Source organism: Mugil cephalus, chromosome 11 (assembly GCF_022458985.1).
Source record: "Mugil cephalus isolate CIBA_MC_2020 chromosome 11, CIBA_Mcephalus_1.1, whole genome shotgun sequence".
Classification (NCBI taxonomy): domain Eukaryota; kingdom Metazoa; phylum Chordata; class Actinopteri; order Mugiliformes; family Mugilidae; genus Mugil; species Mugil cephalus.
Window position 1 is genome coordinate 21237670 of NC_061780.1, and position 15537 is coordinate 21253206.

At 41.1% G+C, this 15537-nt stretch overlaps 1 protein-coding gene across 2 annotated transcripts; it reads right to left on the reverse strand.

Annotated features, from left to right (window-relative positions):
• Positions 1-8937: 8937 nt before the first annotated feature.
• Positions 8938-15026, reverse strand: LOC125016820 (polyadenylate-binding protein 1A). 2 transcript variants are annotated; one of them, XM_047599551.1, is made up of 15 exons: positions 14228-15026; positions 13275-13468; positions 12987-13102; positions 12431-12561; positions 12229-12323; positions 11970-12107; positions 11772-11867; positions 11413-11685; positions 10887-10977; positions 10643-10765; positions 10384-10526; positions 9942-10026; positions 9674-9804; positions 9408-9498; positions 8938-9300 (listed from the first exon to the last, which is right to left on the reverse strand). In XM_047599551.1, exons 1-14 carry the CDS (start codon positions 14418-14420, stop codon positions 9409-9411), a joined length of 1899 nt encoding a protein of 632 aa, XP_047455507.1. In that variant the 5' UTR covers positions 14421-15026; the 3' UTR covers positions 8938-9300; position 9408. The 2 variants fall into 2 exon arrangements, with proteins under 2 accessions (XP_047455507.1, XP_047455506.1); XM_047599550.1 differs by having other exon boundaries at positions 12422-12561; positions 14228-15025.
• Positions 15027-15537: the final 511 nt, after the last annotated feature.

The window sequence follows — 15537 nt, forward strand, 5'->3', positions numbered from 1 at the left end:
GAGAAATGTTTCTAAAATATTCTACTGCCTTCAGATGTGACCTGAGCAGAACCCGTGAGCAAATGGCATTTTTGCTCAAAAGATGCAGAGTACACCTGGTAATTTGGTTGGATCGAGATCAGATACCATTCACAATAACTCTCCCAGAGTTTGTTTGGGACTGGACTGAGGCCAAAACAAACTTGGATGGAATTGTGTGCAGTGATTGCCGTGTTCCCACCTCCTCAGTTAAACCGAAACACGGGTTCAAACACAGACTAAACTCTGTATGTGTGTAAGCATCCTGAAGTCCCTGCAGGTTGGCCACCAAAGATTCCCCTGAACAACGGACATACTTCAGTAAGTTGATGCCAAACTTCTGCAAATGTGTCCATTTCACTGAAGGTACCATAAATGCATTACCACGGAATATTGCACCAAGTCCCCTGTGCGTGTGAAACAAAAAAGTCTCATCAAAAGTTGTGTTTGAGTGTGATAATCAGAGGCAAACCAAAACCCTCTCTTCTGAGCAGGAACAGAGATGTTCCAATGACACAGTTTGTGTTATTAAATCTATATTAATAACACGTTTACAAAATGTTTACATCCTGAAAGGTCAGCATTACACCAGTGGCTACAACTGGCATGCTTTGGAGAAATTATCCACACAAAACATGTTAATCCTGTTAAGCTTAATATACAGTAGGTATAACATATAGACTTTTTCTTTGTGTGTATGTTGGCTCTAAATAATCTTGGGTGGTAGCATTTAAAAAGCTCTGAACCCTGGTGTCAGTAGGATACGGGTATGACACAACTCAAAAATGCAGAATAATGACCATGACTCTGCAGCGACAATTTCTGGGAGAACAATTGTATGCACGCACAGGCACAACAAACAAACTGTGAACGCAGATTGAAAGATGAGAGCTGGAAGACGTGCCAGAGATTTCCTTGGGGACAGAGTTCATTAGACATTCCAGAGAGAGAACAGATCCAGCGCCGACCTCAACTGACCTGCTGCAGCCTGGGAGAGTACAGCTCTCACTAAACACACGCTGAGAACCACGGTGCACTCAACTTTTAAACTCAACACAGATTTCCTGGAGCTGTGATTCACATTTTCCCATATGATGATTGCTGCCCTGAACAAATGTGGAAAAATATCTAGATATGGTCGGCAGTTAAGCATTAACAAGAAATAATTGCCACTGTCAATTTCCAGAAGTTGATTATATGTCCAAGACCAGTTAATGACCAACTTGCTTCCACCTCCTTCCCTTTGATAAAAGTGAATACTTCAACATAAGCCAGAGAAAATGCATTTGATTTACTCCCGTGTTTGACATACGAAAAAAAAAAATGTTTATCATCACGATCAAGCGTCTCAACGTGCTTCGTTATTTAAACCTGATAGTTTGTACATACTTTGTATAATAAATTGCATACATTCATTAAAGCAACAAAACAAATGATGCAAGCAAATGCAATCGCTGTTATTTCTAGGACAGTCTATGCACTGACCACAGGACACTTGGGAAAACAAAAAAGCAATTCCTAACCAATTCAAACATACTCATGTGTCGCAAAAGAACGAAGTGGTCCTACGACATGAAACAAACCAACCAAACCATCAGTCAGAGAACCTTTTAAATTTCACAGAGTCGTTTCCCTGTCACGTTGACATGGTGGTTAAACATTAGCCTGGAAAGCAGACTAGAAGAAAATTACAAAGGGTAACCCCTCTCCATGTCTGAGCCTCCTCTGAGCGTGGAAGGTAAACCAGCACCTTTCTTCAATCTAACAGAGAGGAGAGGACCACCCTGGGTGACTCAGCAGGGCAGGAGAATGCCTGTCATTCCACTCAGCTGATAATTACACCTGGGACTCTACTAGGGTCTAAACATAGCTAGAAGAGACTTGCTGGTGCGCCGTGTTTCTATATGCGGTAAGGAGGGTGTGTGGGGCAACTTATGAGCGAGGCACGGGAAACCACCAACAAAGAGAGTGCAGCTTTCCTACAAGCATCTGCTTTTCGTGCAGCGGTGCAGGGCTGAAATTACGACAAGTAAATACAGACTGATAGATGAACACGTTTGCAGACAGAGAGACGGGTAGACTGCAGTGATGACAGGCTAGCGATGAGACAGACACTAAGACAAATGTGAAACACGCAACGGCTCAGCCAGTGTAGTCAGCCAGTCAGTATTACTGTAGCTGCATTCCTGGCCTGCCCGTCTCCTGTGTAATGCTGCCTCGATGCACATTCCTGGGCTTCTATGGGGCTGGGGACAGTCAATGCGTGAACGAGGCTTCCACTGCATCACGAACAGACACAGAGCAGCCTCCTGGCAGCAAGCAAGATGAGCCACTATTGACGGATGGGGGATGAAAGTCAAACAGTGACCCTCCCTTATTCGCCACAGCTTGGAGCGAGCTTAGAACTGGCTATGTGGTCAGTGGCTGTATTTAAACAGCTGTATTTAACCTCATACTAATGTGTCCAGAAGAAGACATTTAAAAACATATTAATATAATTCACTACCTTTCTCTGATGCAGATCGATTAAACAATATGCATTTTAAAAAAAGAAAAAAAAGCACTGTATTTACATCTGCCAAAACATTCAATTGGAAATCGGTGCAAATAATATCAACAGCAGCATGAACAGGGAAGGTATTGTTGAATATACAAAGAGAAGGCAAGGCAGGCAGCTGGAGCGAAGAAAAGGAAAAGTTTCCAACCCCAACAAAGCCAGTACAGTCTCTAGCTGTCTCCCCCCCCCTCCTCTCGGACTTCCACTCTTTCCTCCCTCACTTCACTCAAGAGGGGGGGAAATGAGGTAAGAATCCTGGCATTTCTGCTCAGCTGAAAGAGCTAAGAGCTCAGGAAGAGGGTGTGAAATAGAACAGAATTGACTGGTCAACTGCTTATCCCCTGGTGGCACCCAAAACAAAAAGATACGGCATAGTATAGGCAGCAATCGAACAAATAGCGTAAACTGAGACATATCTAACAAGGAAAAAAAAAACTTTCCAACCTTGTGAAACATCTACAGCATGTATTTCCATGTGTTTTCCAGCAGGCCAAACGCCTTCCCACTTATTAGTCCTTCTCTCCGTATTACCATTTCCTGAATTGTCGTTTTCTCCAGAAACTGACCATTCTCTAAACCTCTTCCCTGAACAGCAATCATCCAACCGTGGCTTATCAAAATGGCCACAGCAAGTTTGTCCAACAACACATTAGTCCTTATCCTCAAGATTAGAGATATTTACTCTGCACACATTAATAATGGCATTTCATTCCATACTTTTACAGATTTGGAAGGGAAGGGTTAGGGAGCAGGCACCAGAGTCTCGTGGTCACACATTGCACTATATTCTTATGTTTTACACACAGGTTTGCCTCGCTGCTACTTTTAGTTTCAATAAACTGAACAGAGTGGTCTGTTCCATGTCAGACAAAAAAATGAAACCATTTCCATGTGCCTGAAGTGACGTGACTTTTATTAAGCGTTATTATGTTGTCTGGAGCAGCTGTGACTGCTATCGTAAAAGGATGCTGTTGAAGCAGAACTTCCTAAAACTCAGACACAGCTATCAGTGAGATAAGATAAGCCTTTTTTTTTTTTTTTTTTTTTTTTAAACACACAAGGGAAAATTTACAGCCTGAAGACAGGAAAGTGCAGAGCTACACATTAGATGAAAAAAAAAATCCAATATAAAGTACAGCATATCAAAGGTACAAGTCACAAAGTGACAGACTGTGTCACTAAAGGGAACTGGCCGCCATTTCGAGCTATACCACTCAAATCCCAGTCAGGTATACGATGTCTGTGACGCTGTGTGGAAGTTTTTCACATACTTGTCGGCTGGTATCGATGAACTGAGCTAGCGAGTACTTCTGCATTACAGTTGCGATGGTATCCACTTTGGAAAGAGTTTATAGGTGATTTACTGTTTGTTGCCTGACAAGATCTAGAAATTTACACAACAAACAAATGGCAAACTACCTGCCACTTCGGGAGATGGTCTGTATACTACTATTATGCATTCTAGGATTTATATTCACGCTAAACCAAGCGCTTAACCACCCAACTCTGTAGATGCCAGTCATTATTGATGGCAGCAATCCGATGTGTTGGCCAGGCCACCAACACCTAGCCTTGCAGCTGTGTTTACCGTAGAGCAAAAAGAGGTAGGTCACGCAGACGTCCTGACAAACACACACAGAGAACACAGGCCAGGTGACCACGCACGGCTAATGACCTTTCTTTGGAGGAACACAGGTTCAGTCTACATACTGACATGCTCTCGGATGCTGATAAAACCAAACACTGATGACCCTAAAGGGTTGTCATGGACACCCAAATAATGTCAGAATAATTTCATGAGCTGTAACACCAAGGTTTTCAGTTTTTGAGCCTGGCCTGAGCAATCAAATAGTTATGAAAGTATTTGGTTTTATCAGCACAACGACTTTCTATACTTGATACGTGTTAATGACACTGTTCATGCAGAAAAGGACTCCGAAATCACAAAGTAATACATAGTATGTGGGCATGTATTAGTGGAGTTCAAAGCTCATGTTATGGATCATGGCTAATTCAGAGACTGTGAGTAAAAGCATCCAAATAACCTTAACTGGACATGGTGATATTTCCAATAAGCAAGCAAACACAGTGTACATCGGTAATGTGATGGGAACGCATGCGTCCATGCCTGTGTTCTCTTTGCATGTTTGTCAAGAAGTATCCCAATGAAAATGAGCAATTCCAGACATAAATGAGATGTTAAAAAACACTAAACAGATCAAAACCTCAAGATCTATTGTACTGGAGAAGTTTAGAAATAATTAAAAACAAACAGTCATAGAAATAAAGACTGAACTGGTAGTTGTTGGTAGTAAATCTTTTGTTTTTTGTGTAATATTATTTTCTCTGGCCATTTATTTGTCACATATACAACAATTAAGGTGCTTAATTTAAGCATTGGGTAGTCAAACTGTCTTTGGATCAAATTACGTCTTACAGTGAACAACTGAATTTGGTTAAGGTACTTTATAGTTTTCCCAATATGGAAATATTACCATCCAACGAAGTTATTCAGGCTCATCTCTCAACACTCAACTGCATTTGCACTGAAAACCCTACAATACAAAGAACCCAGAGTATGACAGCTTGTGGCTGCATAACCTCTCCTAATTTTTGATTTACTGCTTCACTACCATCTAAAAAAAAGTGCCAATGACTGAGTTGCTGCAGTAGGTGCTAAAATATGAGAGCTTTGTGTCCGGTTTCCTTCAGCAAAGCAGAAGTACTATACAGGAGGATGAAATTGCTGCAATAGCACAGATAAAAAGGAGTTTAATAATAAACACCTGGCACTTCCAATTAAGGCAAAATAGAAACTCTGTAGTTTTATATAAATGCCTCTAGAAAGACAAAAACAGATGTCTCACACAGTCGCAAATGAACAAACTCATTCACCACTGTCTAATGAAAGATTAGAGCCTCGCGGGGAAAGTAACTGAGCCGGTCTGTTTGGAAGTGTTCACCTGCAGACTGAATCAGTGGAGATATAATGTCTATTCCAGGCACAGGTCATGGCACAAGAACCGTAGTTACATATGTATAGGTAAGTCCTTAGCAACGAATACCCTAAATATCTTAGTCCTATTAATTAGCTGTATACAGTCAGTTTACCCAATGACAATGGTGTTTCTTCTCCAATTACTTAATATGTAGCCTTTCCATCTAGAGGCTTATGTCTAATCATCAGTACCTTAAAGCTGTAAATGTTAGTGTGCACTATTTCTGAAGTGGCAGGTGGACTGAAACTAGTAGTGGATTGGAGGATATTAAAAATACCACCAGCTGTTGTGAGAAAGTTCTTCTGCATTTCCCCACAAAACACACAACATATACAATTTCTAATGTATGTATGTGTTGGGAAGAATAACTAATAAAGTGACACGTTTCTCAAATCCAGCTCTGATATTACACACACCTCATCTGTACACAGGTTTTCATCGGTTCGAGTTGTTTATATAAACAAACTATAAAGCTATAGGTTGAGCTATAAAAACAATCTGTACCGTACCGCTTTTATACTGCATACACTTACTGCTTATTGCACTTCTGGTTAGATGCCTAACTGCGTTTCGTTAGTCTATACCTGGACATGAGTAATGACAATCGAGTTGAATCTAGTCTAATAGCTCGGTTACACTTTGTGTGAATGACATCATGGTAAAACCCTAAACTTATTTTTCTTTTTTCTTTTCTTTTTTTAACTTGGTGTTAACAGCTTTTGTCTGTCTGTCTCTCTCTCCATCTATGGTCAGTTAAAGACATCTAAACGTTTCTAGTGTGGTTTTTACAAGTAATTACGTCCCGTGCTGCTCATTGCCATAAACTTCTTAACAGCGTTTTACTGATAGCTTAGCTAGCAATATAGCTCTCACTGTGTTTCAGCCTACGTTACCAAGCAGGTTGTCACCATGTTTTAGCAGTGGGAACATGATGTTATCAAAATGCGGCTTTTCCCAAAAGGCCACACTTACTGCCGACCACAAGAATACCAACCAGCTACCAACAACCAAACACACCGAACCGAACCGCTAGCAGCTGGGCTAGCAAGGTTAGCCAGAAACGATGGGAACGTACCGTCTGTTGCTACTGACACTTGTTCCGGAGACAATAACAGAGAAGGGACGTTCTGCTTTTCAAAAAAAAAAAAAGCGAGGTTTAAATTAATTAATCACTGGTCTCGCTGCGGTGCCGTGAATTACTTCCCCGCTGGTACTTCTTTATCCTTCGGGTCCACCTCTCGCTACGTTTCGAACGACAACAGCTCGCTCCGTTGTTCACTGATCCCGTTCTAGCCCCGGAGATTCAAATCATATCGCGAGATTTCCTGGAGCGTTGCACAGGGAGTAACTGGCCCCTAATAATAATAATAATAATAGAAGAAGAAGAATTACTCACAATACTACCTATTTGTGAATCATTTATTATTTGTTATTGGGCTGAGTACAGAAGGAGAAGAATATATTTTTGCATTTTAACAACACACGGAAGGGAATTTGACAAGTCCTTTGCAATATTTCCTATTGGTTAATAATTTATTATTTATAACTGGGTCTGTGATAACATCTATGAAAACAAAAACTAAATTTCAGCTCAAGGGCATCTAAGGCCTGCTTGAGGCTGAAGGTCTAAACTGTGAAACTTGGCTTCTGAAAATAAAATGTCAATAATAAAGTGTATTAGATAAAGCAAATATATCTTTGAGAAACTAGTATCAACAAAAATAATATAGATTTTAGCTAACTCTGTGTACTTGATTCAGTGAAAAACTTCAAAGTTGGATTCATGATTTTATTATTACATTTTATTTTTTTTTATTTTGGTTGGAGTCTATGTGGACAGATATGCACATGGTACAAAAGATTTTGTTGATGAACTGGTAGACAGGGCAGCTCCAGACAGACAAACCTAATCCAAGCTAGAGAGGATTACACCATAGTGCTCAGTGTGTTTATCATTATTCAGAGAGACACAATAGGAAGTGACGAATGAGCTGTTGGAATTTTACAGCGCTGATTACCGCCACTACTCACATCCACACTGACGTCTTTGAGACACTGTTTACCTGAAGCAAGGATTCCTTTCACCAAAGCTTAATGAGGAACTGGAACAGTCTGAACCAGACTGTGGAAATCATGTGAAAGCAAGAATCTAGGGTAAGCTGAAGATTTTTTTTTTTCCAAGTCAGAGTGTGCGCAAAAACCTTGCACAGTCTACATTCTTGCAGTGTTTACAGATGCAACAGCAATCTGACAACACAACGGCTCCATCCACATACCTGAAATGAACAGAATAAGAAAGAATGCCCTTTGAGAACAAGAGCATTCTGTACTGATGGTGTATCAGAAAAGATGAATCCTCCCACTGCGAACCACAGACATGAACAAACGTAAGAGTCAAAGCTGGATAATCCTATGAAATCCCCATGGAAAGTTGTTTTGGGCTCAGCCACAAACTACATCAGGTTCTGAGGTATGTTCACAGTCTGGTTGATCTTGGGCCAGAAAGAGAAAGAGCCGCAGTGATAATATTTAACAGGCTCAAAAGCTACAATGTGGTCAGTAACATAAGCCACATTGTCATGATTAAAGCAGACATCCCTGCAAAAAGAAAATTCTGATGATCAAAAGCGCAGTTGGAGATCGGTTTCAGCCACACCCTTCTCTCCACTACATGAACAAAGACTAAAATGCAGATGTTCCCATTTGTAAATAAGAAAAACAGCAGATTTGTCCTTTCTCTAGTGTTAAATTGCATTATCTATATACAAGAAAAAGAGCAGTATCCCTTCAAGGTCTGCCACATTGCTGTGATCTGGTTAGAGGGGTGAGCTCAGAGGTAGGGAACATGGGATAAAATGGCATTTCTACTGCCATTGATATAATTATACAGAGCTGGTGAGGTAAGAAAAACTGTACAATAAACGGATGAAATAAAAGGACAAAGCACACACATTATCAGTTTAGGGACACAGTGCCCTTCAATATGGCTTACATGGAGCATATTTATCAAAAATGTCATTCACTATATAAAATAAAAAGTCTAAACCCCTAAATACGCATCCTCAAGTTCCATTTTACATTCTGCATGCACCGTATTACACTAGTTCTGCATTTTGCTCAGCAAGATCAGGTCTAATCCGAAACCCAAATCTGTGACGGACAGGTAAAGGCTACTAAACTGAGCAAACCTGACACCTGGTGGCGAACACCAGTGTTGCACCATGGTCTAAGACATTTCTAACTCTTCAACCAGCCGGAATGGTTGTTTTCATTATTAAAAATAAATAAATAAATTACTCTGTACACAATAATTTATCCGATTATGGCCAACAAGAATTATGAGTCATTAAACGGAGACAATACTTTGAATGACAATTTATTACAGCCACATTATCCAAACCACCTTTCAATGTGCTCAGTTACCACCTTGGTGAACACGGTTGATATTCTGAGCACCAAACACAGTAAAATGACATAAAACAGAGGAATGCATTCAAATGTATAATCTCAATTTTTCTCTATTTTGCTATTTTTTTCAACAAATTTTTGTTTATGATCAAGGTCTAAGACAAACCATCCCTAGACCTGGCAGAGTCAATCATGTTCTTTTTTTTTTTTTTAAGAAATAATTTATCATTTTGCGATGTTTTCAGAGTTTTAGGTTTTTCAATGTTTAAGTTTTTTTTCTCTTTTTCCATCGGTGAAGCAGGTTTCAAAATGCTCAATCTGGAAGACAGAAAAAATAAAAAAAAAATCAATGTTTATCATTATAGCCATTTTAGATGTAATTTAATTGCAACCTTTATTTAAAAAGACGGAAAAATCCTACACACCTTACACGCTGGGAACACCAGCGGGGGTAGTAGACTTCTGAGCAGCCTCCTTGGCCTGGTGGGCCTGAAGCACAGCAACAGCCTCATCCACCTACAACAACAAAGCACTTACTGAACCACTGCATATGAAGCTTTTTCCATTAAATCCTCCATGATGAGGTCAACGGGGAATACTGTGTCATGCAGTTTACTCAGGTTACGATGACATGCAACAAGCATATTAATGCAGAAGAACAAATATTTCCAAGGAAGGCAGATAAACTGACCTTTGAGCGAAGCGACTCAGGTGACTCAAGCATATGCAGCAGCTCAGAGTTGTCGATCTCCAGCAGCATACCGGTGATCTTGCCCGCCAGGCTGGGGTGCATGTTCTGGATCAGGGGGAACAGACGCTCACCTGAAGGCGGAAGAAAAAGTCAAATACTTAAAAAAACGTAATGAAAGTGGATAAATGAATGCGCAAGTACAAACTAAAAATGCATCAGAAGGAGGTGTCAAATAATTGTTAATTATAAATGATTTAGATTTACTAACCCAGCATCTGCTTCTGTTCCTGAGGAGGAGCAGCAGCCAGCATGGAGGCAGTCAGAGGTTCCTGTCCTTGGACATGTACCGCCGGCTGAGGAAAGAAAAACATTTCAGCCTCAACTACAACCACAACTGTGGAGTAACAAACGCAATCCAACCAGCAACAGATTACCGACTAGTTCCATTATAATTTTCTGCTACTTTAGGGGCTCTAGTCAACACTGGATGCAAAAATAAAAATAACCTGTGTTCTATCTTGTGAAAGACAAGTTTAACATTTACAAGATGCCACATCTCAGTCCAACTGAGCAACTTTTACAACCTGTGCCGTGAAACAACTGCATTCCTAAACATGAACTTTGAGTTAAAAAATAAATGTCTATGGATCAACCATATTCATGAATGTCTGTGCCTCACGCTGAGAAAGAGAAAGTCGATGCGTTCTTACTTGCTGCATGGGGACCTGTGGTTGGGAAGCCATGTGCTGCTGAGGATTGCGTACACCAGCAGCGTACTTGTACTGGGGCATGGCGCGCACTGGGGCGGCAGTGGCTGAAGCTCCGGCAGGGCGTTGGCTGAGGGCCTGTGTGGCTGAGGTGAGGACAATAAAAGGGACACTTGATCAAAATGGGTTCAATTCATCAACAGGCAGCGCTCAGAGGATTGGAACATGACGGATCTGAAAGAAAGAAAGAAAAAATACTCACGCATACGCTGTGAAGCCATCATGCGTGGGACCTGGGTGTTGGTGGTTGCGGCAGCACGGATGGTGTTGAAGGACTGGGGCCTTGGTGCCGATGGCCGCATGGCATTGGGCATGTTTTGGAAGTCTGAAGGAAGACACGGCGTGTTACTAAAATACAACTTCTGTTGTTCAGAGAGGGAGGTTACTAATATAAAGAGCACAAATTAACAGATATGCTACACAGAAAGAGAATCAATTTGACTTACGTTGAGGACGCACTCCTTGGGTGGCCCAACGGGGGCCGGGGCGCAGCTGGGCAAGCTGGTTTGCAGAGTAGTAAGCAGCACGGTTCTGGGCCTGAGAAGGACGAGACAGATTTATCATCCCGTGCCAGGAAACCGAAACTTTATAGTCGATTCAATAGAAGCGACTTCCTCTAAAGACTTTCAAATCATATTACCCAAGCAGATCTAATAAATCACCATAGTGTATTACAGCAAAGGAAGTGGCTCCACAGTAAAACTGTAGTTTTATGACATGTAGCAGCATTTAGCCGTTATGCTTCACACAGACGGAACAAACTATGAGCAGAAGTGAAATCAACTCCAAGTGTGAATGTTTTCTTTTTTGAAAATAAAATGTAGCATTCTTTTATTGACTGTCCTCATCTTTTTATTTTTCTAAATGTAAAGCACATCGAGTTGCATTATGTATTAAACATGCTATATAAATCAAACCGGCTTGCCTTTCCCTTGCCACAAATATGTTACAAACTTCGTGGAGCAGACTCACCTGTGGTATAGCCGCCATGAAGTACCCTGAGGGAGGAGCGGGCTGGTATGGGTTGAGGACAGGGTTGGGGACAGCACGGACTGTGGCCATCCTCTGCATGTACTGGTTGGTGAGGTGGGCCTGGCGCTCCTCCTTTCGCTGGGCCAGGGCCACATACAGTGGCTTGGTGGCCACAATACGTCCATTCATCTCCGTTACAGCTTTAGTGGCCTCCTCTGGGGACGAGAAGCACACAAAGCCGAAGCCTTTGCTGCGACCACCCTCCATCATCACCTACAAGACAAGAGATAAGATTAGTGTTGAATGAATTTGCTAGAAAATCATACAAATACATAAATTTGTTGTATTTAAGCTTTTACCTTTGCACTTGTAATGGTTCCAAAGGGAGAGAACTCTTTACGCAGACGCTCGTCATCAAGGCCGTCATCCAGGTTCTTCACATAAAGATTAACGCCCTGGTGCATTGAAAAAAAAAAAGTAATGCAGTGTTAATTTTGAATGTTTGCACAATCCCCCCCTCATTTCTCCGAAATTGTTTGAACAAAGTAGCGACCGACCTGATATCTGGTCATGCGATCTTGTTTCATCTGCTCAAATTTGCGTTTCAGCTCGTTCTGTCGCTCTCCCTTCTTCTGTGCGCGGCCCACGTAAACCTGCCTGCCATTCAGTTCTTTACCATTCATGTCGTCCACGGCCTACAATGAAAAGGGAAGAAGACCGCTGAAACGAGCTGACCGTGTTTATACGCACACAAAGCAAACGGCTCAATGAAGGACAGAAGAAAAAAAAATGAATGTACAATTCACTGGTGCTAACCTTTTGTGCATCCTCGTGTCTTTCAAAGCTGACAAAGCCAAATCCCTTTGATTTCCCACTCTCGTCGGTCATAACACGGATACTGAGCGCGGGGCCTAAAAACCACAACAGCTAATCAACACGTTTAACTGACCAAGTCTTACCAGCAAAGCGCACAAAGTCAGCGTTCTACATCAAATCTCAAAAATCTTACCATATTTACCAAATAACTCCTTCAGCTTCTCGTCGTCCATGTCCTCCCCGAAGTTCTTGATGTAAACGTTGGTAAACTCTCTGGCACGTGCTCCAAGTTCGGCCTCCCTCTCTTTGCGAGATTTAAAGCGTCCAACAAATCTGTTATTCAAATATAGGAAAATACAATAAATCAAAAACAAATTCTAGACAAATCCAGTCACTTCTGTAACATTATGCGGTTAACATTTATTTTAATGAAATAATTAATTTTTATTGGTAATCTTGAGTTTGTAGAAACTTTGGGTGCATCTTGGGACCTCCTGCCACTGAATTGAGGAACTGAGAGCAGACTGCATTAAGGATGTGAATGCAAACTATTTTAGCTTAGAGGGCTCCTGTGAAAAGTGAAATTCAAATCTAAAAACTTTCATCATAGTGAGAAAAACACACCGTATGGTGTCTGAAACCACTAACAGTTAGAGGCATTTGAGTAAACAATGCAGTTAAAGACACACACAAAAAACAACTTTGATTAGATGTAACTGTAAATTCCACATGTTAAATATGTCCCCCAGAAGACTTACACTTTTCTATCATTGAGCAGCATGCCGTTCATTTTCTCAATGGCGCGTTCAGCCGCCTCGTGGGTCTCAAAATGCACAAAGCCGTAACCCTTTGAGCCATTTTCATCACAAACCACCTTGAATAAATGGAGATTTTAGGATGTCAAAAAAACTTCACAACACCATGCATTCTCATCACGAGACACTCAACTACAACTTGATGCAACCTTTAGACATGCAAAGTAGTCTGTATGTAAAACAGTCGAACACAAAACACAAAGAAGAGAAAAGAAGCGCTGCTCCACCTACCTTGCAGGACAGGATGTTTCCAAAGGCGGAGAAGGTGTCGTAGAGAGCCTTGTTATCAATGGACTTGTCCAGGTTCTTGATGAAGATGTTGCCTACTCCACTCTTTCTCAGTGAAGGGTCACGCTGAGACCACATTATGCGGAGAGGTCTGCCCTTGATCACATCGAAGTTCATGGTGTCTAAGGCCCGCTCAGCTGAAATTAGTCACACAAAGACAAGTTTATATGCCTGGCTGTGTAAACAAGTGTGTCAGCAGAGACTAACCACTACCTAAATTAAAACCATAACTATAGTAAAGCACTTGTGTTTAGTGAAACATGCTATAGCAGAGGATGTAAAGAACACATCCAAAATGGAGTCAGTCGGTGCCACATCCGCTTCAACTTTTTAACTCTCAGTCTTAACAGTGAACTTAAGTACCACTGCATTACTGCACTTAAATCACAGCAGTTTCAAAATATTGTAAAGGCAGGTACATGTGAGCCAATACCCTCCTAAGTTTACAGTTTATTGTATTTTTCTCAGTTTTAGATCTGCACTCAGAGTTCCTGCAGGTCTGAACGCATGAAATTAAAGTTTTTTTAAGTGTAAGAAACATAAGGAAAATATGAGACCAAGAATCACTTTCAAAACAACAAAATGTGTTGTCATTTAACTCAGGACATCCCTGGTGTGGGCCCCACTACTGAGGATCAGAAACATAATAGGCAGGGGCCACAGGGGGTCACACTGCAAAATAAGTGGTAGGACTAAATAATTGCAACTGTAATTTAAAATCTAAAATGCAAACTACGTTGGTATATTTGGGATTATCAAGACTAAACTTTAGAAAATTTTGCAAACTCTGCAACGCGCTGTGAGTAGTTTTTACTACTGGCTACAGGTACAAATAACGTTTCACGGCGTGTGCATGTGACAAATCTTATCTTATCTTAACAGCGTGGTAAACCTACCATCAGCAGGCTGCTGGAAGTTCACGTAGGCATAGCCGAGGGAGCGGCGGGTGATCATGTCTCTGCAAACTCTGATGGAGAGGATGGGCCCAGCCGGGCTGAATTTCTCGTACAGCATGGCTTCAGTGACGTCCGGGTGTAGGTCCCCCACATAGAGGGAGGCCATGGGGTAGCTAGGCGCGCTGGGATTCATGTCGACTTATCTTTGCTCGAAATATTTATTGACGGCCGTCAATGTAAAAAGAATTTCCTACGCGAGTAGGCTCCGTTTCCAGGTCTGCTGGATGGCTTCACAAGAGCGCCGACACGAGTGTACCTGACCAGTTAGCAACGTGGGCTAGTTAGCTTGATTAGCAAAATGTCGGAGCGTGGCCTACCCGATACGGCTCGCACACAATTTTGACTCCTTTAACAGTCAATTAGAAAGCGTAACTACCCGTAATATACGAAACAAATACTCCAACTAACAATTATATTCGAAAGGTCAAATCCCGTAAAGTGGGAAATAAGTGGTAAACAATATATCTGGCTCACGTTAATCTCCCACGCTTTCAACAATGACGCTAACAGCTCAGTCTGCTAACGCTCCTCTCCTTCCGTCTTTCGTTCTTCTTCGCGTTGCTTGGGTTTTTTTTGGCAAATCAAATCCTGCTTCACCGATTTTTGCTTTTTCTTATAAAAATATGTCTGCGTGTGCTCTCTAGCTTTTGGTTTGTTTCATAATAATAAAATGTGTGCCGAGGCTAGCTCCTGAGCACACCCTACGCAGACAGGTTACGGGAATGAAAGGAAGGTCGGAGGAGTAGGAGGAGGAGGAGCTTGTTTCCAGATTCCACCCGCTACTAAGGGACACGTCATACATCTCGCGATATTTTATACATGATCCTGCCCTTTACCTATTTCGTTAAAATTCGTTAGTCTGATAGCATAATTGTCTAAATCATATTTAACCGTTTTTCGAAAAAGACTATAAATAAATATTTTTTTTTTTTAGCAAGCAAATACTTATAGTAAATAACTAAAAATAACTAACGATATTAACCCTTGTGTCTTGTTGGCGCCAAAATCAGCCACAAGGGGTTACTTTTCCCTCTTAATTTGACTGTAACTTCCACTGTATAGCAGCAAATTTAATAATTTTTGGTGAGGAACCTTGATTTTACATATATTTTTAACATATGATTTCAAAATTTTCAATAGGTCAATAACACACCGTGGGCAATTTTACTACCCTCTCTTACAGTTAGTGGATGTTTTCAGCATTTAAATGCATTTAAAGGGTTAAAAATAATAATAATATGTGTTTTTTT